The sequence below is a fragment of the Maniola jurtina genome, chromosome 21 (assembly GCF_905333055.1).
Source record: "Maniola jurtina chromosome 21, ilManJurt1.1, whole genome shotgun sequence".
NCBI classification, from domain to species: domain Eukaryota; kingdom Metazoa; phylum Arthropoda; class Insecta; order Lepidoptera; family Nymphalidae; genus Maniola; species Maniola jurtina.
This window is the reverse complement of record NC_060049.1, coordinates 1,824,460-1,850,865: the sequence shown is the minus strand read 5'-3', so window position 1 is coordinate 1,850,865 and position 26,406 is coordinate 1,824,460. Positions and strand designations below refer to the sequence as shown.

General features: G+C 36.9%; 2 protein-coding genes and 1 pseudogene across 2 annotated transcripts; 1 reads left to right on the top strand and 2 right to left on the bottom strand.

The window, feature by feature from the left end:
* Positions 1–4,946: 4,946 nt before the first annotated feature.
* LOC123876337 (piggyBac transposable element-derived protein 4-like) lies at positions 4,947–7,407 on the bottom strand. Its single transcript, XM_045922564.1, has 2 exons — positions 5,620–7,407; positions 4,947–5,214 (listed from the first exon to the last, which is right to left on the bottom strand). Exons 1-2 carry the CDS (start codon positions 7,388–7,390, stop codon positions 5,009–5,011), a joined length of 1,977 nt encoding a protein of 658 aa, XP_045778520.1. The 5' UTR covers positions 7,391–7,407; the 3' UTR covers positions 4,947–5,008.
* A 3-nt stretch (positions 7,408–7,410) lies between these two features.
* On the bottom strand, positions 7,411–9,345 carry LOC123876343. The gene is made up of 2 exons (XM_045922570.1): positions 9,145–9,345; positions 7,411–8,970 (listed from the first exon to the last, which is right to left on the bottom strand). The coding sequence occupies exons 1-2, from the start codon at positions 9,172–9,174 to the stop codon at positions 7,627–7,629; spliced, it is 1,374 nt and encodes a 457-aa protein (XP_045778526.1). The 5' UTR covers positions 9,175–9,345; the 3' UTR covers positions 7,411–7,626.
* A 1,058-nt stretch (positions 9,346–10,403) lies between these two features.
* LOC123876527 lies at positions 10,404–23,634 on the top strand (annotated as a pseudogene).
* The last annotated feature ends 2,772 nt before the right edge of the window (positions 23,635–26,406 follow it).

Sequence of the window (26,406 nt, the reverse complement as noted above, 5' to 3'; positions counted from 1 at the left end):
TGTGTTCTACTGTGTTAAATGTGTGATTATACTTGTAAGTAAAAGTGTTTATACGAAAGCCAGTTGCATCCTCTGAACATTTTATTACTCTATCATCATGGAAACCGCGGCCGTCTCATCGATACCTAAAGAAATTGTGCAATTAATCCCTTTGTTTGGTGTTGATAAAAGACAATTAAATCTTTATTTGCGAAAATGTCAATATGTGATTGATCGGTTTAAGGGGAGTGATGAACAAAATCTTTACGTTTTTAACACGTTCGCTGCGGGACCAAAACTGGCGTTTTTATATATAGTGCGTTAACTGGCCGATTGGCCTGGTACTCAAAGTTTACGCTGCGGCGATATGGGGCTCATTGACCTAGTAAGGTATCGACAGATATAAATGACTATAACTATGCGAAAATGTAAAAATTTGGATACCTACCAATCAATATCGATGGTCGATGAGTTGTTGGTTATAGTGCTTGCTTCGCCCCGGGTTCCTACTATTTACTTGAGAGATATATACAAGAACTAGTGTTTTGCTCGGTGCGCGAGCTGCTAAAGCAGCTCGCGTGACGTGGTTGGGTTAACTTTATTATACTAAACCAAATTTATTTATTAAGATACAAAATTCACCGCGAAAACACCATAAAACGACACCCATATCGATTTTTTTCTTAAAAAATGCATGTCCGCCATCTTGGATTTCAAAATAAATGTCATTATCATAATCAGCACCCTGGAAAACCCTGAAAACGACATCCATATCATTTTTTGTAAAAACGGGGTAGTTGAGGGTAATAAAGTAGGGTGCGTGGGTGCGCGGACCACTAAAGTGGTCCGCGAGCATGCAGAGTTTGTTCCACCGAGTAGACCTTCGGACTCTGATCATCTTTTGCCAAGAAACCACTCTTCCATCTTTTATAGCCTCCGAGATAGACACCGACGAAATTTGTACGGCGGCCATTTTGTTTTTCCAAAATTTTCCACTTTTTCTATTAATCGTTTAGTACATTCTTCAAAGATTGCGAGTTTCAACGAAATCGGTTGGAAAACAAAAGAGTTGCAAAAATCATATAGGCCGCCATCTTGTTTTTCTGAAATATCATAATTTTTCCCTACTCATATCGCGCTTCAAAACATATCTCCCAAACATCAATGTATCGTTTTCCGTCTCTTTCTAGGAGAATGAGACATTCATAATCGCCATACAAAATGTATGGAAAAATAAATTCCGCCATTTTGAATTTTTTTTCTATTCATCGAGTAGACCTTCGGATCTTGATTCTCTTTTGCCAAGAAACCACACTTCCATCTTTTATACCCTCCGAGCTGGACACCGGTGAAATTTGTATGGCGGCCATCTTTTCTTCGCCATTTTGAATTTTTTTTCAGCTTTTTGGCAATTGGATGACGTCATGAATGACATTTGCTCGAGCACCCCCCACCTATCTTCAATACCTTGAGCGGACCCTTCACCCGTCTCCGATATCCTCAATCATCAGCTTTTTCCATAATTTTGGCTTACTAAGTTTTTGTTTTCTATATAACACCATCAGTGAAAAAAAAATTTTTCATACAAAATTTTACAGGAGTTTCTTAGTTGAAAATCTCGAAAATCTCCCCAAAACTGGCAACACCGGTTGCATATCTCCATACTGCCAGCCGAGATACACAATCGATTCATACATACTGACTTTCCAAAATGTTGCCAACTGCTTCAAAAACGTGGTCAAAATTTCGAAAAATTAAAAAAAATACAAAATGGCCGCCAACTCGTTTCACAGAAATATTTTACACTGTTTCATAATTTTCCTATTAACTACAGGATATACCGCTCCCGATGACGTTTCAATCTCTCATCTCGCTCGCACCCACGCGAAAGGGGATAGCGTGAAAAAGACCGTGTCGAAAATCACTTTTTCTTTGATAAATTCCAGTGTTGCCAGTCTCCGGCGACAAAAATACCGAAATGTCATTTGTATGATCAAAACACATAATCGCTCATACTCGGATTTTGCGAAAAGTCCGTATTTCGATTTTTTTCAATTTCCCGAAAATCTTGAAATTTCCCCAAAAAATGGGGTAATTTTTTTCCTCCAATCTATACCTCGACCCTATACGTACAATCGCTTCATAGAAGCCGAATCGCTCCGATGTTGTCAACCTTGGGATATTTAACTTTAAAAATTGCGTTTTTTCGTACCTCTAACATAATGGCCGCCACGACAGCCGCCATCTTGAATTTTTAAAAACTACCCCCATTCCGTCAAAATTAAGGATAATCGTGGGCGAAACCAGAAAAAAATTATAAGTTTCAATTTCCCGTTTCGGATCTGTGGCGCCGCGGTTAGGGATCGAAAAATGAAAATTTTGAAAACGCTCCAGCTCGGCCGCCATTTTGTTTTTCCAATTTTTTCTACCTTTTCTATTAACCGTTTACTATTTTCCTAAATATTTGCGAGTTTAAACAAAATCGGTTGGAAAACAACGGAGGTGCAAAAATCACATCGGCCGCCATCTTGTTTTTCTGAAATGTCATAATTTTTCCCCAGAGGGTTCCCGAATCCAAACACATCTCCCCTACATCATTATATCATTTTCCGTCTCTTTCTAGGAGAACAATTATGTCAATGAGTCAGTGAGTGGTAATCGAGCTATATATAGTATAACTAGTGTTTTGCTCGGTGCGCGAGCTGCTAAAGCAGCTCGCGTGACGTGGTTAGGTTTATGAGTTGTATTAAACCGATTTTTTTTATTAAGATACACAAATTACCCCGAAAACCCCATAAAACGACACTTATATCAATTTTTTTCTTAAAAAGTGCACGCCCGCCATCTTGGATTTAAAAATAAATGTCGTTATCAAAATCAGCACCCTGGAAAACTCTGAAAACAACATCCATATCATTTTTTGTAAAAACGGGGTAGTTGAGGTTAATAAAGTAGGGTGCGTGGGTGCGCGGACCACTAAAGTGGTCCGCGAGCATGCAGAGTTTGTTTCACCGAGTAGACCTTCGGACCCTGATCATCTTTTGCCAAGAAACCACTCTTCCATCTTTTATAGCCTCCGAGATAGACACCGACGAAATTTTTACGGCGGCCATCTTGTTTTTCCAAAATTTTCCACTTTTTCTATTAATCGTTTACTACATTCTTCAAAGATTGCGAGTTTCAACGAAATCGGTTGGAAAACAAAAGAGTCGCAAAAATCACGTCGGTCGCCATCTTGTTTTTCTGAAATTTCATAATTTTCCCCTACTCATATCGCGCATCCGAACATATCTCCCATACATCAATGTATCGTTTTCCGTCTCTTTCTAGGAGAATGAGACATTCATAATCGCCATACAAAATGTATGTAAAAATAAATTCCGCCATTTTGAATTTTTTTCTATTAATCGAGTAGACCTTCGGACCCTGATCATCTCTTGCCAAGAAACCACACTTCCATCTTTTATACCCTCCGAGCTGGACGCCGGCAAAATTTGTATGGCGGCCATCTTTTTTTCGCCATTTTGAATTTTTTTTCAGCTTTTTGGCAATTGGATGACGTCATGAATGACATTTGGTCGAGCACCCCCCACCTATCTTCAATACCTTGAGCGGACCCATCACCCGTCTCCGACATCCTCGATCATCAGCTATTTCCAAATTTTTCCTCGATTTTTTTTTTGTTTTCTATACGAAACCATCAGTGGGAAAAAAAATTTCATACAAAATTTTACAGGAGGAGTTTTTGGGGAGAATCTCGAAAATCTCCCCAAATGTGGCAACACTGTTTACATATTTCGATACTGCTGGTTGAGTCACACAATCGATTGATACATGTCGACTTTCCAAAATGTTGCCAACTGCCTCAAAAACGTGATCAAAATTTCGGAAAATTTGAAGAAAATACAAAATGGCCACCAACTCTTTTTGCAGAAGCAAATTAGATAATTTTACAACTTTCCTATTAACTACAGGATATACCGCTCCCGTTGACGTTTCAATCTCTCCTCTCGCTCGCACCCACGCGAAATGATCGTCCCTGAAAAAAGACAATGTTGAAAATCACTTTTTTTTGATAAATTCCAGTGTTGCCAGTCTCCGGCGACAAAAATACCCAAATCTCATTTGTACGAGCAAAACACATAATCGCTCATACTCGGATTTTGCGAAAAGTCCGTATTTCGATTTTTTACAATTTCCCGAAAATCTTGAAATTTCCCTAAAAATGGGGTAATTTTTCCCCTCCAATCTATACCTCGAGCCTATACGTACAATCGTTTCATAGAAGCCAAATCGCTCCGATGTTGCCAACTTTGGGATATTTAACTTTTAAAATTGCGTTTTTTCGTACCTCTAACATAACGGCCGCCATGACAGCCGCCATCTTGAATTTTTAAAAACCACTACCGTTTTGTCAAAATACAGGATAATCATGGGCGAAACCAGAAAAAATAATTATCCTCGATTACCCCGTTTCGGATCTGTGGCGCCGCGGTTCGGGGTCGAAAAATCAAAATTTTGAAAACGCTACGGCTCGGCCGCCATCTTGTTTTTCCAATTTTTTTCACATTTTCTATTAACTGTTTACTACTTTCTTTAAAGATTGTAAAATTCAATGAAATCGGTTGGAAAACAACGGAGCTGCAAAAATCACGTCGGCCGCCATCTTGTTTTTCTGAAATGTCATAATTTTTCCCCAGAGGGTTCCCGAAACCGAACACAACTCCCCCACATCACTATATCATTTTCCTTCTCTTTCTAGGAGAACAATTATGTCAATGAGTGAGTCAGTGAGTGGTAATCGAGCTATATATAGTATAATAATACATGTAAGGCCTTGAAACCCGATGCCGCACTGAATTATAGGTTTATTTCAGGAAGTATTAGTGATGGGAAGTAAGTTATCGACATATTATTTTTACGTCATTTATTAAAGAAACAAAGAAATTGTTTTATACTTAAAACAAGACAGACAGCTTTTATACTTAAAACATTATTTTTTACATTATATGTGAAAAATTCATTAATTTTACATGTGAGTTTTATAGAAACATGGCAGGCAGTATCCTTTCTTACATTCTACGCAGAAAGATTTTATTTTCTTTACTTTTTTATTTGCTTCTCGGCTGCTGAGTGTACCACGCAGCTTTTGGTAGCATCCAGCACAAATTCTCCTCTTCTCGCCTTTTTTTTCGAAGGTGTGTTTTTTCTTCAAGGGAACATCATTTTGACAATCTGAAAGTAAATAAAATAAATTATGGAATGATTTTTTACAAATAATTTTTTTAAATTTTAAATATTTTTTATACTATGAATATATAATTTTAACTACAATTTTAGGTTTTTAGTCTTTTAATCCATATTTCTATGGTATTACTTAACACCGCATGTCCTATGTATAGGACATCGAGAAAACCCACTTTCCGTGGGTTAAGATTTTTTTCACTATTTTTCCCTCACATTTTACATTATATAGACTAACTATTCAAAATTTCATGTAAATTGGCGGTCAATCATACCTCTCGGGGTCAGGAGGTTAAAATAAATTAATTATAGAGCAATTTTAATTAGATATGTTACCCTCACAGTTGCATTTGCCTCGGTTGACTTTACGTGTATTTATTGAAATAATAAACTTACCTGGGTTAGATTCCGTTATTGGCGTTTTCGTATATGCTGCTATGATTGCTTCGACGAAATCTTTCTTTGATATTGGATTTGGCTGCCGAATATTATACACCACCCAGCTATTGACCAATGCTGTCCCAAATAGCAATTCAAGCATGACTTTCCGAAACCACTTGATTCCTCTCTTTAGGGTTGTATAGTAGGACGACATCTGGTCACTGAAGTCTATACCCTTTTTATTGTCATTGTAGGTTATGACGCACTGTGGTTTTTTAATTGCTTCTCCGGTAATACGTCTTATCTTGCCAGTGTCCTTTATCGCCAAATCATGATCCCGACATGTAGAAATCATATTTACTGGTCTCTTATCCACCCATTTTATAATTCGAACCCCATTCTCATTCATTACACCAGTTATTTCGCCTTTTTTCAGTTTTGAGGCTATTATACGTTTTGGGAGACCTTTCCGATTTGGGCGCAAAGTACCACAAAGGAATGTTTTTTTGCATAAAAGCTCCTCTGCAAGATCTATTGAATTATAGAAATTATCAGTCACTACGGTTCTTCCTTCATTTTCAAGGCCCCTTATTAATCTCATAACAGTCTCTTTTCCGTGATTTAATTCTCTACCATTATCACCCTTGCCAGTATAAACATTCACATTGAAAGTATACCCGTCCGGCGTACATAATTTGTACAGCTTCACTCCGTATTTATGGGACTTGGCTTTTAAATACTGTCGAAATTTTAACCGTCCCCGCCATGGGATCATAGTTTCGTCGATTACTAAATACTTTCCGGGTATTAAGACCGTTTGAAATCTCTGAAGCAGCATAGAAAACACATCTTTAATTTTAGAAAGTTTATTTTTGTCATCCGGATCCTCTTGACTAAAGTGCCAAAATTTCAAAATTAGCAGAAATCGGTCTCTCTTTATAGCTGACACTACATACTGATTTCGGTAAATACTCTTTCTCGACCAGTAATCATTTATGTGTGGTAGTTTTACTAAACCCATCACCATAATCACGCCCAAAAATTTTTTCATTTCATCTAGATTTGTAGTAATCCAAGCTCGAACTCGTGATTTGGGCTTAAGTTGGCTACCGGCTAAGATTTTTTGGGCATAATTATTTGTTTCTACGACCATCTTGGCAATAATATCATTTGTGACAAATAAATTGTAATAATCTTCAGGTGTGACCGCATCATCTGGAATGTTTATTTTACAATTTTCAGAGAATTCTTCGAAATTAGGAATCGTATCATCAATATCTTGCCACTCATCTTCGTCATTAGCATTTGCTACTGAAGGAATTACGTTGGGTTGCATTTCTTCGATATTTTCGGAATCATCTTCACTCAAAACCGAGTAATCGCTGCTGGCTGAAGTGCTACTGGTATCTGATTGAACACTAATAAGATCGGGGTTAAAATCTTCATCCGTGTCCGAGTGGTCTTCATTGGTAGGTTCTATGTCACCCAGTTTCCCTATAACACGAGCGGTCCTTTCAAGATTTGTGGAATGGGCTGGAGAGGCTGCATTCATATTATTAGAGCTGGTTTCCAAAAACGATTGGTTTTGTTGGTCTTCAAAAGCTGGTCCAGCTAATAATTCATCAATTGCATCATTGTTTAACGGGCACTGTAGAGATTTTGCACACGATATATCACTTACGGAACTACACCTGCTTGTCAACGTCGACGTGTTTTTAGTATTAAAGACTGCCGGCGAACGGAAAACGGATAGAGGTTGTGGGGTGTTTATTGGTAACTCATTCATGTTTTGAATCGGGGTAACAGGTACAGTTCTTGCAATTCACGAAGTCGAGCGGGATTTACTTGTGGTAAGCACGTATCTGTATATTTGTAACAGTGTGCGTGAGATAGAAAGCGGGTACGGTTAGCATAAAAAAAATGAAAAAAAAATCCTATAATTTATTGTACAATATTTTTTGTTGCAAATAATAAAAATAATAAAATCACAAAATTACTGTCTAGGTTAATTTAATTCGATAATCAATCATCTTCGTTTAAACTATCACTATTACTTTCAAACTCATCAGTACCGCTGTCACTTGATTCACCTACATTAATAACAAATTCAAAGTCAGAATCAAAGTACTTCATGTATTCTTTTTCAATTTTTTCTACATGATTGCAGGTATTGAGCCAAGTGTTGCTGTCAATGCTGTTCAAGCCCTCAAAAATTAAATTTTGTACTTCAGTCATGTTTTGTGCTATGTTTTTAGAGGCAATGCGATTTTTTAAAATACCCCAGATATTTTCTATCGCGTTTAACTCGGGATGATAGGGAGGCAATCGCAATATTTCGCAACCCTTGCTTTTTATTATCTCGTCAATTTTATACGTTACAAAACGCTCTTTATTTTTTTTAATTAAATCATACAGTTCTATATTGCGCGACCGTTCATCAAACGGAATATTGTTTTCCATCAGCCACTTTTTCATGTCACTCTTACAAGAATTTGATGTAGGTATTTTACTGCTTCGGGTGTTGTGATAAGATGCGTTATCCATCACAATAACTGACTTTTCTGGAATATTTGGCAGAAGCTTTTCATTAAGCCACTTGACATAATTGTCAAAATTCATGTTGGAGTGATAATCTCCAGTTGTGGATGCCGCTTTGTATACTAAAGAAGCATCTTTAATAAAACCACTACTGTTGCCTGCATGTACTATAATGAAACGGCTGCCCGTACTCAACTTCTTTGAAAAAGACGTGTCTTTTTTTGTTGGATCTTTGCTTTTTAGACACCAGGTGTTTTGTCGTACATGAGAAGTAAGCACATACGTTTCATCGGTATATACGATATGACGGCCTTCTGAACGATATTGATTAATTTTTTTCAAAAAATTAAAACGCCATAATTGTATTTCGTGCCTTTCTTGTAATGATTTGCGGTTGTTATCAATTTTTTTCCATTTGTAGCCCATTTCTATGAGCAAAGAGCGTAAAGTGCTCAAACATCCGTCAAAACCAATTTTTTCTCTCAAAACTGACTGAAGTTTTGCTAAAGTTGGTACTTGTTTGTGTGAAATGTGAAAATTTTGTATAGTAGTTCGAATTACTTCTCTATGCATATTGTCCAACATGAATTTGCTGTCTCTCTTACGTCGTTTTTTCATGGGTGAAGTGAACTTGGAGGAAGGTGACGGCAACTCCTTTTCTTCTTTCAATATTCTAGTTACAGTGCGCTCAGAGACGCCAGTTGCTTCCGCAGTACGTTTAAGTACATTAGCCAAAGGACTTAAATCACATTTGTCACTGTTATTCACTTTCATAAAATTATATTCTTCTTGAAGAAAGTGAAAGACTTTAGCGATAATTGCTCGTCCCTACAAATAATAAAACATACGATTAAATATCCAAAACACTTATAAAATTATTGCATGCCAAAAAACCTTTTCTTGAAAAATGGCTTCTACTGTCTATTATTTCTGACAGATCAAAATATAAATTAACTATTTCAAAATTCATCAAAAAACGATTCAAAATAAAAAATGCCTTACCTCGCTATGAACAACTTTGCGTTTTGACATGCTGACAGTACTTCGTGGTAATAAGCGTCGTGGAAACAACAAGCACAAGTGACCGTGGCGACGGCTCGGTCGCAACTGACCGCTCCGTCAGACACGCACACTACAGCAATGTACATATACACGTTCAACCACGAGTAAAGCTCACTCGACTTCGTGAATTGCAAAAAGTATAACGGTTCGGCATTCTTTAAAACTTGAAGGATATTACCAGTACTAGGGCTAATGTAAATTGAGTCTTTGTCATCTTCGTTCAACAGTTGTACTTTCCGGGCTCTAGGAGTATTTTCTAAATCAGATTGCAATGACGGCTTGAAATTAAATGGAGAAAATCGGCCGGTATCAGGCTCTGGAACATTAGACTTGCGTTTTTTAGGAGCGGTAATCGTGATTGTGCTCGCTGTTCCTCTACTCACGTGGTTCCGTTGTAGCTGTGGGTCAGTTTCCGCCTCCTCACTTGGTCCAGGGTTGGCGATATTTATTTCTGAGCAATTTTGCTGCGAGTCATTATTTTTTAAATTATTTTTTACAAACACTTTTCTCCATTTCGATTTGTCCATATCAGAATTTTCACTTTCACTGTTCCTATCTCCCTGAAACGATAATTCCAGCATTCTTCTACACCGTTTATTTGGCCGAGACATAATAATTACCAATAAACTATAAAAAAACGTAAACAAACACTCGAATAATGCTCTATCGTATTTACGTCGATTCCCGCTAACAACGTCACGACACTAATTGGAAGTGAACAATTGTATCACCTACAACAGTGCGGGAACGGGTGGGGCGACCTAGTGATCTATGATGGGCCTTTCGGCCTATTACCCGCAAGGAAACGAAAAAAATATTAGTCAGTGCGTTATCAGGCCGAAAAACCTTAGGACAGTTGTTATGCTTTATTGAGTAGCCCTTGACGTCCTAAATTCAAACCTATAGTTGTCTCTTTTGTACATATAGAAATACTCATTATACACGCCCCGCACCAGAGGAAGTTCACCGCTTTTCCTCTCCGCACAGAGCGGGAGTACATGCATCGGGCACTTAAGCCTTATATCGCAGCGAACGTGTTAATGTTATAACGAGTCGCATGAAAGAAGATGCAGCTGCGCTTCTCTCCGAACGGGAGGATATTGTTACGTGGTCCGCATTAAAAGATTTGTTAATACAACATTTTGGAGACCCGCGCAGCGAAGCTTGCATAAGTGTTGAGTTAGAGTCATTAAAAATTTATCCGAGTGAAAGTTTCCTCGACTTTATCGGCTCGAGTTTATTATTTGTTTCGCGTATTTTGCGTTTTTACTGAAAATGTTCAGTCTAATTCAGATAGTGATTTGAGCGATTTGGAAATGTTGTCAGACTGGGATAGCTCCGATTCGGACGATGAAAGTCATGTTATAAGCAGAAGGAACTACAAGACAAGGGTTGACCATTTCAACACATTGGATAATGGTGAATTCCAAATAAGGCTTCGGTTAGATAAGCCCTCAGTCAAAGGTTGCTTATTGAAATATATCCTCATTCAAGAGTGAAGGGAGCCAGGTACGTATTATGTATATTATAATTATCTCAAACTAACCTCAAAATATTCACTTTAAAATACAAATACAATAAAATTCCATTATGATTTGTACCTGACTAGCTTCAAAAATATTAATCTTAACTTTGTTTCAGGAACCATGGTATACAGCATCTACACCAACTTTTATTGACTTGTATGCGCTGACATATTATTACATGAAATTTGAAAAAATATTATGTTTAAAAAATTGCAAAAATAACGCGGTTTAATAATTTTGTCTACTTGCAACACTATTTATTTTTAGAAGATATAAAAATAAAAAAGATAAATAAATAAAAATTTAGAAAATATAAAACAGATGTCTGACAACACTAGTTTTGACATTAGTCGACGAAAATGGCGACCCGGCGGCTGTCAGCTGTGCTATCCAAGGTAAATGAATTTAAATTGTATTTATTTCGCGGTTTAGGGCATGTATTTTTAGTAAATTTTATGCATGACATTATGGAACTATCATTTTGGTAATAATTTTGAATCTTTACTTACATAAAATGGTTCTATTTGGGGTACTAACATTATGTATGCGGTGACATACATTGCCAAGTTCATAATAAATGACCCTTTATTTCATTTGTATGTCATGCTATACATTGCCAAATTAGGGGGTTTACTTTGCTTATTTGGTGTTTTGGCATTTTTTTTCTTTGTCGGCAGCAAAAGCTTCAAACACGTGGTGGTAGAATTTTAGCGCTAATTCCTATTCAGAATGCACCTTCTGACGATAGTGAACGTTCAGATATTGAAGACGAGATATGTATGCTCCCTTCGCTCTCTTTGTCAAGTTCCTCTGCACCCTCTATTGATAGCTCTTTAGAAAGGCTAAACCTATTAGACGATGAATAAGACCCTGCTATCGAAAACATTTACCTTACGCCAATTTTCCAAACTGTTTATCCAAGTCCATCTCTAGAACCAAATTGCAATACAGTACCGGTATTAAGTGACATTATATCATATATATTATTATCCCGCAACACCTGCAACTCCCACAACTCCTGCACCTTTTGCTCCCCCTGCACCTGGTTTGGCAACACCACGCATGACGACCAATGCTTCCTCTGCATCATGTTCCAGGAAACTCCGGTCACAACGTCCCACGGTTTATGTTTCTAACCGAAGGCGAGTTCGAAAATTCACTCTAACTTATCGCTGGAAAAATAGCTGTATTTAGACATACGGCAACCACGAAAGAGGAAGCAGATCCTACAGGCGGTGTTCAAATCCTGTTTACACTGGAGTATTTCTACAAGTTTTTTCCCCTGACATTTTAGCAGATATTGTTGAACAAACAAATGCGTCTGCAATTTCTAAAACTGGACGTACCATTGGTTTGACTGAAGACGAATTGCGAGATTTTTTAGCCATACATGTAATAATGGGTGTTGTGACCATGCCTTCTTATACTGATTATTGGAGTTTGCGATATAGATACAAACTGGTGGCCGATTTGATGCCTCTAAAACGATATCAACAAATCTGTCGTTATTTACATTTCGTTGACAACAACATTCAAGACTCCGACAGATATTATAAAGTTAGGCCGCTAGTACAAAAAATTAGGGACAATTGTTTAGCACAAGATAATGAAAAAAGATTTAGCATTGATGAAATGATGATCCCGTATAAAGGGACAAAAGCGGGCAAGCGTCGTCAATGCATGAAAGATAAACCCAATAAGTGGGGCTTCAAAAATGGTGTTCGAGCCGGTGTGTCAGGTATGATTTATGATTTCGTTTTGAATTTTTGTTTCGTTTCGTTCATTGGCAACAATGTTATTATCAATCATCACTTTCTCTAAGTTACGGGCCCCTATTTGTTATAATTATAATATGGATGGGATACCAATGCTGAGAGTTTCAGAAGTCAAAGACTTAGGAGTCAGGTTAAACGCTGAGCTTTCGTGATCATATTATACAATGTTGTAAGAAAGCTTAAAGAAATTTGGGTTTCTTGCTTCGTACCGTTGGTGGTTTCACTAACATAAGGGCTATTACTGCATTATACAATGCGTTGGTAAGGAGTCAACTGGAAAGTAATGCAGTCGTTTGGGCTCCACATGAAGCTAAGTATAGCCTTATGTTAGAGCGGGTGCAGAACAAATTTATCAGGTTCTTCTACCCATTGATGTACCCCTACGCTATTTGTTTTGGGTATGGTCGGGTAGTCTGATCACTGCCCTGCACTGAGAGACTGCCTGATCTTCCTTGCTAATATCTGCAATAATCTTTAACGGTTTCTTACCATATTCTTCGCATCGTGCCGCTACTACTGTCAGTTTAACATCATTTTTTCCAACTATACGAGGTGTGTTCAAAAAGTACCCGGAATTTTTAAATTTCGCGGGTCTGGAGAGTCCGATTGTCAAGTTTTTTTTTTTATTGTGTTGGTATACATGCCCCGAAAGTATGATAAAATTTTCAGCTACATTGACTGTTAACTTTGTCTGTGGTAGTCGCTAAGGTTCGACGTGTTTTTATGAGCTTGGCGATTTTTGCTTGTTTAAACAATGGAAGAGTCGAAAAATTTGTATTAAATGCGTAAAAAAGGAAATAAAGTGTAACAAAGTGTGTGAACTGTTACAAAAAGCCTAAGGTGACTCTGCTATGAAAAAAACAAGTGTTTACGAGTGGTATAAGCGTTTCCAAGATGGCCGCGAAGACGTTGAAGATGACGAACGCTCCGGTCGACCCAGCACGTCAATAAAATCGATGAAAATGTGAAAAAAGTGGAAAAAATGGTTATGAATGATCGCCGAATCACAATAAGAGAAGTTGCTGATGAAGTTGGCATATCAATTGGCTCAAATCATAACATTTTTTTTAATGTTTTGGGCATGAAACGAGTGGCAGCAAAATTCATTCCAAAACTCACTCATCGTTCTCACTCGTCCTTGCATGTTCGTAATTTTTTGGCCAAAAAACAACCTCCATATTCACCAGATATGGCTCCGTGTGACTTTTTCCTGTTGCCAAAGTTGAAGAGACCCATGAAAAAACGGCATTTTTCCTCGATTGAAGAAATAAAGGTCGAATCGCTGAGAGTGCTCAAGGACATACCAAAAAGTGAATACCAAGAGTGCTTCGAAGATTGGAAAAAACGCTGGCATAAGTGTATTATATCTGGGGGGGACTACTTTGCAGGGGACCACATTGATGTAGACGAATAAATAAATATTTTTTTGAAAAAACGAAAATTCCGGGTACTTTTTGAACAGACAGTGTACATATTTGGTCAAGGCGTCGCAATAGAATTACCGCCATATGGAGTCAGAGTCAATACCATCAGTCCAGGGCCCGTCTACTCCGATGTTTGGAAAAATTCCAATATACCGCAATCAGAAGCTATGAAAGATTATGAATATAAAACGGCGCTTAATAGAATATCAAAACCAGAGGAAATCGCAAATTTGGCATTATAATAGGGGTTAAAGTATGAAACTGCCGTTTTATTGTAATTGTACTACAATAAAACGTCAGTTTGTACTTCGAATTGACATAGAACCTTCATGGTTTGAGATTTTTGAGTGAAACTTTTTTCATACGGTACCACCTATGTAGTTCTTCTTTTAAAAAATGTGCAACATTCGATTATTATATATATACAGTATATTAAGTACACATTTTTGCAGCTCAGTGTGAAAGTGGGTTGTTTGGGAACAAATGGCTGCTGGCAGACAGTGCATAGTCGCTAAAACCATACTTATTAACACCTATGCTTAACCCTCAAACTAGAGGGGAATAGCTTTATAATGAAGTCCATATTCGAACCAGAAACTGTATTGAAAGGTATCTATTACAACTTTACTTTAACCTGTCAGTGCTGAGGAATGAGATTTGATTTTTAATAGTTTTTTTTTTACTTCAACCTGGTTGAAATTGAGCATTGATGTAATTATATATAGTAGTGATAAATAATCATTATTTAAATTATTTAATAGCAAGTTATTCCTTTTTTGTCTAGTATTATAATATTTATTGTGTACTACGCTATTATTTAAATAACTCTTTTGCTGTAGGTGTTTTGGAGTGTGGAAGAGGAGATTTCCAGTAGTAGCTCTGACCATGCGTTTGAATTTGTTACGAGCCAATGCAGTAATCATAGCTACTGCTGTGTTGCATAATATCTGTGGACTAAACAGTCAAGCTGATGTACCACCAGAGGTTCTTATCCCTACTGCAGATGCAGTGCCTGTACCAAGTAATGCTGAAGAACCTGATTATACAGAAAGAGCTACATTGGTTTCAAGTCACTTTAATAAGTGAGTAATAGGTACCAATGAGGTGTGGTAGAAAAGAGTATAAGTGAGGAGTAATAAACAGACTTCACTTAAGGAAGGACGTGTGTATCATTTGGATCCCCTTCCCCCTGACGGGAACACTATATGGCGACCCTGCCAGCGCGAGCTCGGGTTTCGTCGCGCGGTTGACACAGCAGTTTATTCACGGAAAATTACGGAACGTGTATACATGATGCAACGATTCCTTTTTTAACTTTTACAAGCAAACACGTCGGAATCAATTTTAAAGAAAATGGGAAAAGAATGCTCGAAATGCGTTTGTGAGAACAAGGAGACGGTGCTCTCCCAGTACGGGGTGCAAACGGCGCCAGTGTCGACGCATCAACCCACATATGGACTAATAATTTACTATTATCAACTCTGATAGCAGTATGTGGTGCGGCAATTGTCTTTATAATTTTGAAACAATACCAAAAATGCCAAGTCAACAAGTATACAGCTAAGTTACGGGTGATGATAGATGTCTGTACATCACTGTTGTTTGCCTTTTTTTTTACCTGTAACAAATGATGGTAATAAATACAAAAATACCTAATAATTTATTTATTTTTCTCCATTCACGATATGAATGCACAGATGAAGTGCCGAAAATTGATAATTTTGTTCATTTTATAGTGTAAAGTAGTAATAAATCTTTGATTATTTGTCTATACTCTATGTTCACTGTAGTGATCACTGATCCATCGTATAGTCAAACAATTTTTTACGCAGACTATCATGAATAATAATAATATTGTGGAGCGCCCGGAGCGCCAAGCCCGTAAACGGGCGAATAAAAAACAGCAGGAGTATTTAGTGGAGAAGCTCCATGCTAATATAGAAATCGCGAGCTGTAAGTCCGTGTATTTTACGTTTTTACATAGAGCTACTTATTTACTTTTAAATGATATCGTCTGTTAAATAAGTGGAGCTTAACCTACTTTAACTCAAGTGCTCGCGTTTAATACGTATTTTTCGATATTTCTCGAAAGTCGAAACCTTTCGCAGTTACTTCTCAACGTTTTCCTTTCAATCACCTAAAGACTACTTGCTACTTTAAAAAGTTGTGATCGAACGTGTATGCAAATATTCTGCATAAAATTTGATCTGCGAAGCTGGTACGTGGTTGTTCCCCAATCAATAGTTCAAAATTTATTTATTTTTTGTGTTAACCTAGTCTTTTATTAAAAAGACAGGAGTCGTAATATCAAAGATTACATTAGGTTTTGAAATGTATGGCTAGAAAGGTGCACTTCAATTATGTTAAACCTACCTATATTCCATTTTGATTAATAGATGTTAACTTACTCAGGGGTTAGGGAAATCATATTTTTATGGCTGATTATTAAGAACTAGCTGATGCCCGCGACTTCGTTCGCGTGGATGTAGTTTTTTAAAAATCCCGTGGGAACTCTTTGATTTTCCGGGATAAAAAGTAGCCTATGTGCTAATCCAGAGTATAATCTATCTCCATTCTAAATTTCAGCCCAATCCGTCCAGTAGTTTTAGCGTGAAGGAGTAACAAACACACACACACACACACACACACACACACACACACACACACACACACACACACACACACACACACACACACACACACAAACTTTCGCCTTTATAATATTAGTGTGATAGTGTGATTAACAGTTATTGTGATAAACCTATTCAAAATATATAATACTTTCTCGCTCACACAGCACTGTCTGCGCCGCTCTACGATACGTCATCGATGCACCGCCCACGCCGAAGCGGGGATCCGCGTGTATACAGGGTGTTTGGTAATTAGTATATAATATAGGGGGAGATAGCCACGCAGTCCGTTCCAATGACTCTAGCATAGACTCCCGTAGTGTAAGGGAAGAATACAGTGAATACCAACTTTACATGTGTTTACCTTTATTTCCCCTACATATTTGGCGCCCAACGTAAATAAGGCACATCATGTCAGAAGAAAGAAAGGAAGAAGGGAAAATGACAGCAATCGTCACCGTAACACAAGAGTAGTTCAGCGAGCTCTTGGAACGAATTCCATCATTCACAGTAAACAATAAAAACTTTACTCGCTGCACCTTGCCATTCCACGGCGAGCGTGACTACCATAAAGTGGAAGAATTTGTCACGGCTGTGGAAATTTATAACAAAAAGCTATATATAGTATAATAATAGAAAAGATCACAGACGACGATGGTTTGGCCGGATTACCCCTACTTTTAAAAGATAATGCAAGTACCTGGTGGACGGGAGTTCAAGCTGGAATAAGGACATGGTCTAAAGCAATATCGGCAATACGATCGGCAAAAACTAGATATTAAAATTACGAGGGTAAGTTTAGGGGAGGTGATGCGTGGTAAACAGAGACAAGAACTGATAACTGATAAAGGATGTGTAAAAATAGCACAAAAAGTAATAAGTAGAAATAATACAGCATAAAACTATGTTTCATAAAATATTGTGATATTTGTATGTTAACATAGATAGATTTTAGGTATATAAATAATACAGCAGTAATTTTAAGATAATATAAGAGTTTCTAAAAGTAAAAGAATTAAAAACCGTGTTAAACATCATTTTCCCTAAAATAAAGGAAATATTAGAAGAATAGGCTATTATGTGTGGGAATCCCACCCACTGGACTGAATGGAGATGAATGAGAGAAAGAACAGGTATGAGGAACGCAAGTGCGAGAGGCATAAAAGCGAGAACTGGTATGAATGAGAAATAGACTAAAATAGGCGCTAATAACGTTAGCGGAGCTAGTGTATACAAAAAAAAAATACGATCGGCATTTGCTCCGAAACGCCAGCCTCACGAAATTTACGTGGAACTCTTTGCAGACACACAAGGTGATCAAGAGCCTAGATACCTTTTTGTCGGAAAAGGGCCTTACTAGATACCTTTTTATGTCGGAAAAGGGCCTTACTGGGAATGTTACCAGCAAAACGATACAAAGAAGAGGAGCAACTAGATTTCTTATATGGTCTACTGAAACTCAAGCTGAAAAAAAGATAGCAAGATCAGACATAAACACATTTGCAGACCTGTTGGAACAAGCACGTCACTTACAATCATTGGAACAAGAAGTCCAACAACCCCTGGCAAAGACAGCACCGGCACCGTATAAAGGAAATAAACAGAGGTGTGTTTTACACTTACTGGCACACCCCCTGATTCTCCGAAGCCAAGAAAATAGCCGCATGTAGGGATGTACCTATTAACTGTACTTTAAACAAAGCGTTTGCACAAGGCGGTTGTAGGTAGTACTTACTTTTATGTAATCGACATTACATACGACTTATGGACATCGACCCGCATATACGAACAGGAGAACACCAAGCATTGGTCACTGAAGCGAAAGAGCCGGCGCACCCAACAAAAAAGAAAAAATAGAGGAGAGGAAGGAGAAACGGATGCCAAAATACAAACGAAAAGATCAATAAGACAAGGGGGGAAACGTGGATTAAAAAAAAAAACATTTTAACTATTTATTTGTGTGATTACAAACAAGTATTTTTTCAACTGTGACTTTTACAGGTAAACTTCACAGTGCAGTGAAGACATTTAAGTTCGCGAGTGTTATTTTAGGGCAATGTTTAATAGATGTTATAATCCGTGTTTCGGGAGCCCACGTACGGTCACTTGCTCAGTGTACGCAATTGCTCGAAAAAATTAAAGTTTCCACTGACGCAGCCGATAAAGCAACCCTGATGGCTGAGAAGGTTGCACATTTTGAAGTCTAAAGCCTTTTACCGTTTATGAAAGAAAGCAAGAGAAGATATGGTTGTCTACTGGTTTGAATGCCAGAAGAATCAGGTTGATTGACTGCGTGTGTGTATGTGTGTGTAAGGATGTGATTTTTAAAGGATCATCCCTTTAAATGTATTATTACGTGGTACAGAAACACGTTGCATCCCGGGGACGGGCTATAACGGATAGGCTACTTTTGTCCTGGGAAATAAAAAGTTTCCACGGGATTTTTAGAAACCTAAATCCACGCGGGCGAAGCTGCGGGCATCAGCTAGTTCTAAATAAGTAGAATTTAATTTAATAATTCTGCATTTCAGGACTTGAGATGATGACAAAATGGAAATCTGTACGGGATCAATTTCGTAAGGAGTTGGGGCAAATTAACCGCTAAAAAAATTTTCAAAAGAAAAATAAAACCGACTTGAAAAACCAAAAATACTAAAAAGTAGAAAATAATTTTTGTTTAGCTACACATGTAATGTACCTAGGTATGAAGTCGAGCGAGCATATTATAAAACAAAATTAGAAATCCAAGAGTGAAGCTCGCCCGACTTCATACCTAGGTACATTACATGTGTAGCTAAACAAAAATTATTTTCTACTTTTTAGTATTTTTGGTTTATGAAGTCGGTTTTATTTTTCTTTTGAAACTTTTTTATTTCACAATTTTTAGTGGCCCCACTGTACTATAATATGCTATGCCTAGTTAAAACCCTACTGTTTACTAAGCTATTACAGTGATCGCGAGCAATTTGCTCTTATCCATTGAGGAGTTCTGTTCTCCATCTCCGAAGATATTCATCAGATCTTCACCAAATTTATATGGGACCACCTGCACAGTATACCCTTTCTTGGAAGTCGGTTAAAAATCATAATTAATACAGTCCATTAAAATCGAAATACTTTTGACCGCATCTTCCAAATGTGGTAGCATACTAAGCCCCCTTATATTTTTTTTTGTTTTGGAGCTACCAAGTTGTTTCGTGTTTGTTTTTGTAGTTGTCCGTGGTCAGTCTTATTATTTGAAAAATAATCGTAAATTTTGTACAAAATGAGTGTTGATTTAGTCAGTGTTGTTCCTTGTGACAATTTAAAGTGTGTGCAAAGATTAATGGCCGAAAACAAGGTAAAGCTTTTAACTTTTGAAGAGAAAAAAAAGCTTATAACTTCACCAAAACCTACTCCTGACTTGTGTATTTCTCAAATTAGTAAAACTCATAAAAGCCAATTTAACAGGTCGGTGTATAAAACGCAATGGATAGTTGGGTGTTCTCATACGAATAAGTTATATTGTTGGTGTTGCATTTTTTTGAAAAGAATGCTTGAAATACGTCTGGTTACAACGATTTAAATAATTTATCTACTGCTATAAAAAGGCATCAAAGTTCCCAAAAACATATGAGTTCTGTAATTTCTTTTCATAATTTCTGTAAACAACGCATAGAAACTTCTTTGTCTCGGCAATTAGCAAATGAGATTTCAAATCATAATTCGCGTGTCGACCACAACCGTAGTGTTTTTCAGAGGTTAATTGATATTGTTTGTCATCTAGCACAACACAACAAGAACTGCCTTTTAGAGGTCACGATGAGTCTAAAAAATCATTAAATAAAGGCAATTTCTTAGAACTTGTATCGTTACTTTCGAGATACGATTTCTTTTTAGAAAAACATTAGCAAAATCAACAAAGCGACAAATCATGGCCAGAATAAATTATTTATTTATCAAACAAAATTCAAAATGACATAATTCATTCTGTAGCCGATGTTAATAAATCTCGAATCGAGTTCGAGATCAATACGACACAATTCTTTTCAGTTATTATTGACGAAACTGATAACGATATTAATGATCGCTTCTTGGGTTTTATTGACGTGTCTGAAAGTCGTACCTCAGACACTATTTCCAAAATTATTTTAGAAATATTAAATAAACATAAATGCGCCGAAAAATTAGAAGCTCAGAGCTACGACGGCTCTAGTGTAATGCCCGGTTCAAGAAATGGAGTCCAATTCAAAATAAAAGAGGTTTGTCCTCAAGCAATTTACATTTGGTGTAACACACATATTTTGAATTTAGTTTTGTCTAAATCATGTGCGCGGATTGCTGAAGTCAGCTAATTTTTTTCAGCCCTTCAGACTCTAGTTATTTTTTTTTAAGTAATAGCACAAAACGAGCTGCTTTTTATGATACGCATTGTAAAAAAAAATATCTCACGCTCCAGCTACTCGCTGGACCTATTCGTCACGTACTGTGAACGCAGTTTTTGATGAAAAAAATAACCTCATTGATTTGTTTTCTGAGAATTGCGATAACCCTCAAAATTGGGACGGTGATACAATTTTAGCCGCGGAAAATTTTCACGATCATTTAATTTCAATTTTTTTTCTCACTTTTCCATGAAATATTTGCTAGAACAGACTGCTTGTACAATATAATACAAAAATCACAAGTTGATGTCGGTTATTGTAGCAACAAAATAAAAGGGTTTCAGTCATGGTTATGTACGGAATGAGTACTACATAGAGCTGCGTGTATACAACACGCGTGAAGCTGCGACGCTGGGCACCGATAGATGGAAACGCGCGCTCATAACATACAAGTCAGCTGTGGAAGGTGATAGTGAAACATGGCAGGCTGTAACTAAATTAGTTACAGCAGCGAAGGAAGAATATTCGGCTATTCAGCCTATTTTATATCCGTATAACGCCTACTGAAAATTGTTTTATTAATATATAAAATAATAAACGTACTTCCTATGACTTTACAGGTTTAATTATTATTTTAATATCATATTTTTGATTGCGATATTTGACCTATAATCTATTAAGCAGGCTTATTTTTTTACATTGACACTCATAACCAATAATCAATGTGTCTTTCCTTACAGCAATTGCAGTAATGAAAAAATAAGTACAGAATCCAAAATCCAGATATAGAAACCAAAATCTGAATTTAAATATTGACATTCAGATATAATATTAAAAAGAAGAGAACATATTAAAGATTGTTAAGGCACAACCTTAATTTCATAGTGACCACACCATATACAGGGTGGAAATTTGTAATGCCACCTGAAGGGAAAGTATTCTTAATACTGTAGATAGAAAATTTTACTCAAAGAAAACGTTCCTTTATTTTTGAACAGAAAGAAAACTGCATTCAAAGATTTTCGAAAATTCGCTTGCCACACCCGGGAATCGAACCATCTAAAATCTGTAAAAATTACAACCTGTACATTTATTTGCATAGATCGTTAGGATCAATGTTGGTAAAATGGAACGCAGCCCATAGACAACATATTAATTGACTATCTGCCATTGGCAACACTGCTCTCTAACGTCTTTGGTCTCCGCCGCGTAATAAAGTTTGTTCTCTTGTATTTTGTGAATCTATTTAAATAATTAAATTCCAAAGCCTAAATTCCAAGCCCGTGTTTTAATTTACATCTCATCAATCAATTATACGGATCAAATCTCTCTAAGAAATTTGATAAATAAAATGGATCCTTAATGAAAGCCTAATAAAACAATCCTTTGAAAGTGGTCAGTTTCATGGCAGATTACTGGGAGACGCACGATGTGTTGGTTTCTTCGTGTTCGTAAAACAATCTAACTAGGATATCAAACCACCCGGCAGCACTTCGAGCAGCGTGGCTGCGAGCGCTAGACGATTGGGTCACAGAAATCGATGAGCACTCGCTAATTTGCTCGGTGCATTTCCGAGCCGAAGATTTTTCGGTCGAGAATGTCCGGAAGATCCGCACAGGAGCGGTGCCAATATTGCCGGTAGGTAGTAAGTAGGTACTTTTTGCCAGAATTTTAATCTGAATCTTGCCATCACTTGTAGGGGAAGGTTGCGATCATTGGAGAGTGAACTAGAGTGAAAGAACTCTCGGTTTGTTATTCTCGACGGTATGTCAAATATATGGCTGTGGTGACGTAAAATCAAAGAAAAATAAGACTAATTTAGGGCTACCTACGCCTGCCAGTGAAGCCTCAACGTTTGGTTAGAAGTTCCCTAACTGTCGTGAACTGTATCATTGGATAGTACTTACCTATTATTGCTTTAATAGAGAACGGCTAAAGGAAAAAAATTGTCCCAGTGGGTCCGGGGCTAAACCCAGAAAACAATATGTTTATTGTGGTCATTTTTACAACCTTTGACCGAAATCAGACCGCCAAGTCGACCTACAGTTACTGAAAAAAACGACTCTGAAGGCTGTTTGGAATCTTTTGTTATTCCAAAATCAAAGAAGTTTAAAACAAGTGATGGCGTTGAAGATGCACAACCGATTGACTTATTTGTTGATTAAACATAGAATTGTCGTGATTCGATTTTTGCTCGCAATTTGTTAAAAAAAATTATGGATATCATCCGTACCTGTATCCGTCTTTATTTGTATCGGGTATGGTAGGGTTGGATACTTTGCAGACAAGGAGAACCAGGGCTACTCTGGTCCACTATTACCTTTTACTCCGGAACAAGGTTGACAACCCTGATACCCTGTGTAGATGTGCTTTGGAGGTGAGGGTGCCGGATAGGGCTGTTCGTTCGTGCAGACGCCTGCCCTTTTTTCATCTGGCAACAACGAGGACAATTTTTGCCCAAAATGCGCCAACCTTACGAGCACTTGCCTTACTCAACGATCTGATTGCTCAGCACCAAAAATTAGATATTTTTAGCATTAGTATCTCCGAATTTAACAAAATATGTATGTATTGTAACGTCTGACTCAGTATGCGTTTTGGTTTCACTGTAAGCATGCTGAGATATTATTATTAAATAAATAAATAAATAATCAGAGTTCTACAGGTCGGTGATACATATTAGATCTAGTTAAGTTGAAGTCATAGTGCTAGTTGTAGCCAATATTGTACAATTCCTTTTATACTTGTTAGCATAACAAATTGAATCTCGATTTTCTAACGTAATTTTTTGATCGATTTTTCGATTAATCGATTTTGGATTAGACCGCAATGTCCCTTCTCTAGGTAGCGTCCTATTAAAACTTTTTTGTGGTCAGTGATATTATTTCATTTTTATAAAAAATGCAAAATTCACCAGTAAAGAAGTCGATTAAACAAAACCACCAAATCCGTAAGTGCAACAGCAACTACGGCCATTGTAAAAGGTATTTAATTAAATAACTTATTAATTTTGCAATTAGGCATTGTAAGGTTTACATCTCCTGAGGATGCTTTCGTGTCAGGACAAAACGTAGTTACATCGAGTGATTTTGGGATCTGTGTAGTACTGCGTGGTTCCATATAAATCTAATCTGTCTGGTTTAGCCATTTAGCGGATTATAACAAACTAAGCTTTTGGTTCCTTTTACTTATAAGTAGTTAAACTCATTCATATCTATTTTAACTACTATGAAATACTACTGAAGTAGATAATACTTATATGAAATAAAATACTTGTACAAATTATTTAAATCAAGATGTAATTTTTTGTGTAACTTTCACTACTTACTCACAAAATAATAATAATATACTTAGAGCCATGAAATCTTAATGGTTAAGAGTTGAGATGTTTGCATCTATTTGAAAGGTCGAAAGTTCAATCCCAGTTATGCACCTCTAACTTTATGGAGTTAGTTAAGTAGTCATTGGTGCATAAGTTATGCACCAATGCAGCATAACACAGGTACATAATCATCTTCTGAATTGGAAAAATGGAGGATTCTATGTATTTGAATTATTGTGGTAATCAAAATTTAGAAGGGTAAGGTTCTCATTTCTTTTATAATCATTTATTAAGTAGTCATTGGTACATAAAACAGGTACATAATTTAATCATTTTCTGTATTAAACAAGTTAAGAATTTTTCTATGCATTTGAATTATTTTCATAATCAAAATTTAGAAGGGGAAGGTTATGGTGCAGAAAGACTAACTTTTCTGCATTTTTAGGAAGTAGTTTACTTCTTTTTTTCTCGTAGACCATCCCAACTTCAGAGCGATGAGTACATTAGAACAAAACAAAGGAGCGCGAAACAATCACGTCTGTACAAGTTTTTGGCGCTAAAATCCGGCCGAATACTTTTGCCTAATATTCGGCTATTCGGTCAGGGGCCTCGCCGAATATTCGGTATTCGGTACACTGCCGAATATACTATTCGTTGCAAGTCTAGTTTAAACGCTTTCGTGATGGAAACTTCGATTTGAAGAACGAACCACGTGGAAGACCGCCCACACAGGTGAATAACAATGATTTGAAAGAGATGGTGGAAGCCGATCCGAGCCAAACTACCCAGGAATTAGCGGCATGGTTTAACGTTACCTTACCAACAATATTGACTCATTTGCGTCAAATCAATAAAATAAAAAAATATGAAAAATGGGTGCCTCATGATTTGACTGATCTGCAGAAAGAAACGCGTGTTGAAACTTGCGGTGCCTTGTTGAATCGATACAGAAATGAAGGAATATTGGATCGAATTGTGACATGTGATGAAAAATGGATTCTTTACGATAATCGTAAGCGAATAAAAAAATTTCAAAAGAAAAATAAAACCGACTTCAAAAACCAAAAACACTAAAAAGTAGAAAATAATTTTTGTTTAGCTACACATGTAATGTACCTAGGTATGAAGTCGAGCGAGCATATTAAAACAAAATTAGAAATCCAAGAGTGAAGCTCGCCCGACTTCATACCTAGGTACATTACATGTGTAGCTAAACAAAAATTATTTTCTACTTTTTAGTGTTTTTGGTTTTTGAAGTCGGTTTTATATTTCTTTTGAAATTTTTTTATTTCACAATTTTTAGTGGCCCCACTGTACTATAATATGCTATGCCCAGTTAAAACCCTACTGTTTACTAAGCTATTACAGTGATCGCGAGCAATTTGCTCTTATCCATTGAGGAGTTCTGTTCTCCATCTCCGAAGATATTCATCAGATCTTCACCAAATTTATATGGGACCACTTGCACAGTATACCCTTTCAAACAAAAAAAATATTTTCCAAATCGGTCCAGGGGTCTTTGAGTAATCGGGGAACATACATATAAAAAAAAAAAAAAAAATTGAGAACCTCCTCCTTTTTTGGAAGTCGGTTAAAAATGCAATGGCTGAACAGAAAAGAGAAACCGTACAGCACGAGAAACCGTTTTAACTCTACAGGAACTGCAATTAGAAACCATTCGTCACCCTCCGTATTCGCCAGACCTTGCTCCAACGGACTACCATTTTTTTCGTGATTTGGACAATTTTCTGCGTGATAAAAAGTTTTCTTCTCCGGAGGCAGTGCAAAATGCTTTCACACAGTTTGTCGAATCTAGATCACCAGAGTTCTATCGCAAAGGCATAAATGAGCTTCCTATTAGATGGCAGCAATGTATAGATAATAATGGTAATTATTTTGATTAAATAAATATGTTAAATTAAAAAAAAAAACGACTTTTTATTTTTCAGTACAAATCGGCAATTTCATACTTTAACCCCTAATACTTACAAAAGTCATCCAACTACTTATTTCAGAAAAAAACCTACAGTCTACACAAGTATAGAAACTTGGTTAAACTATTTTTGTTAGTTGCCACTGATGGGCACATAATTGATGTGTTTGGGCCGTATCCTGCCACCCAATCGGACTCTGACATAATGAAATCCCTCTTCGAAATTGA

Coding starts and splice junctions, on each gene's coding strand:
- LOC123876343 (XM_045922570.1), bottom strand. CDS start 9,174: ATGTCAAAACGCAAAGTTGTTCATAGCGAG. Junction 8,971..9,144: donor GCAAAGTTGTTCATAGCGAG/GTAAGGCATTTT, acceptor TATTATTTGTAG/GGACGAGCAATTATCGCTAA.
- LOC123876337 (XM_045922564.1), bottom strand. CDS start 7,390: ATGAATGAGTTACCAATAAACACCCCACAACCTCTATCCGTTTTCCGT. Junction 5,215..5,619: donor AATAACGGAATCTAACCCAG/GTAAGTTTATTA, acceptor ATTTACTTTCAG/ATTGTCAAAATGATGTTCCC.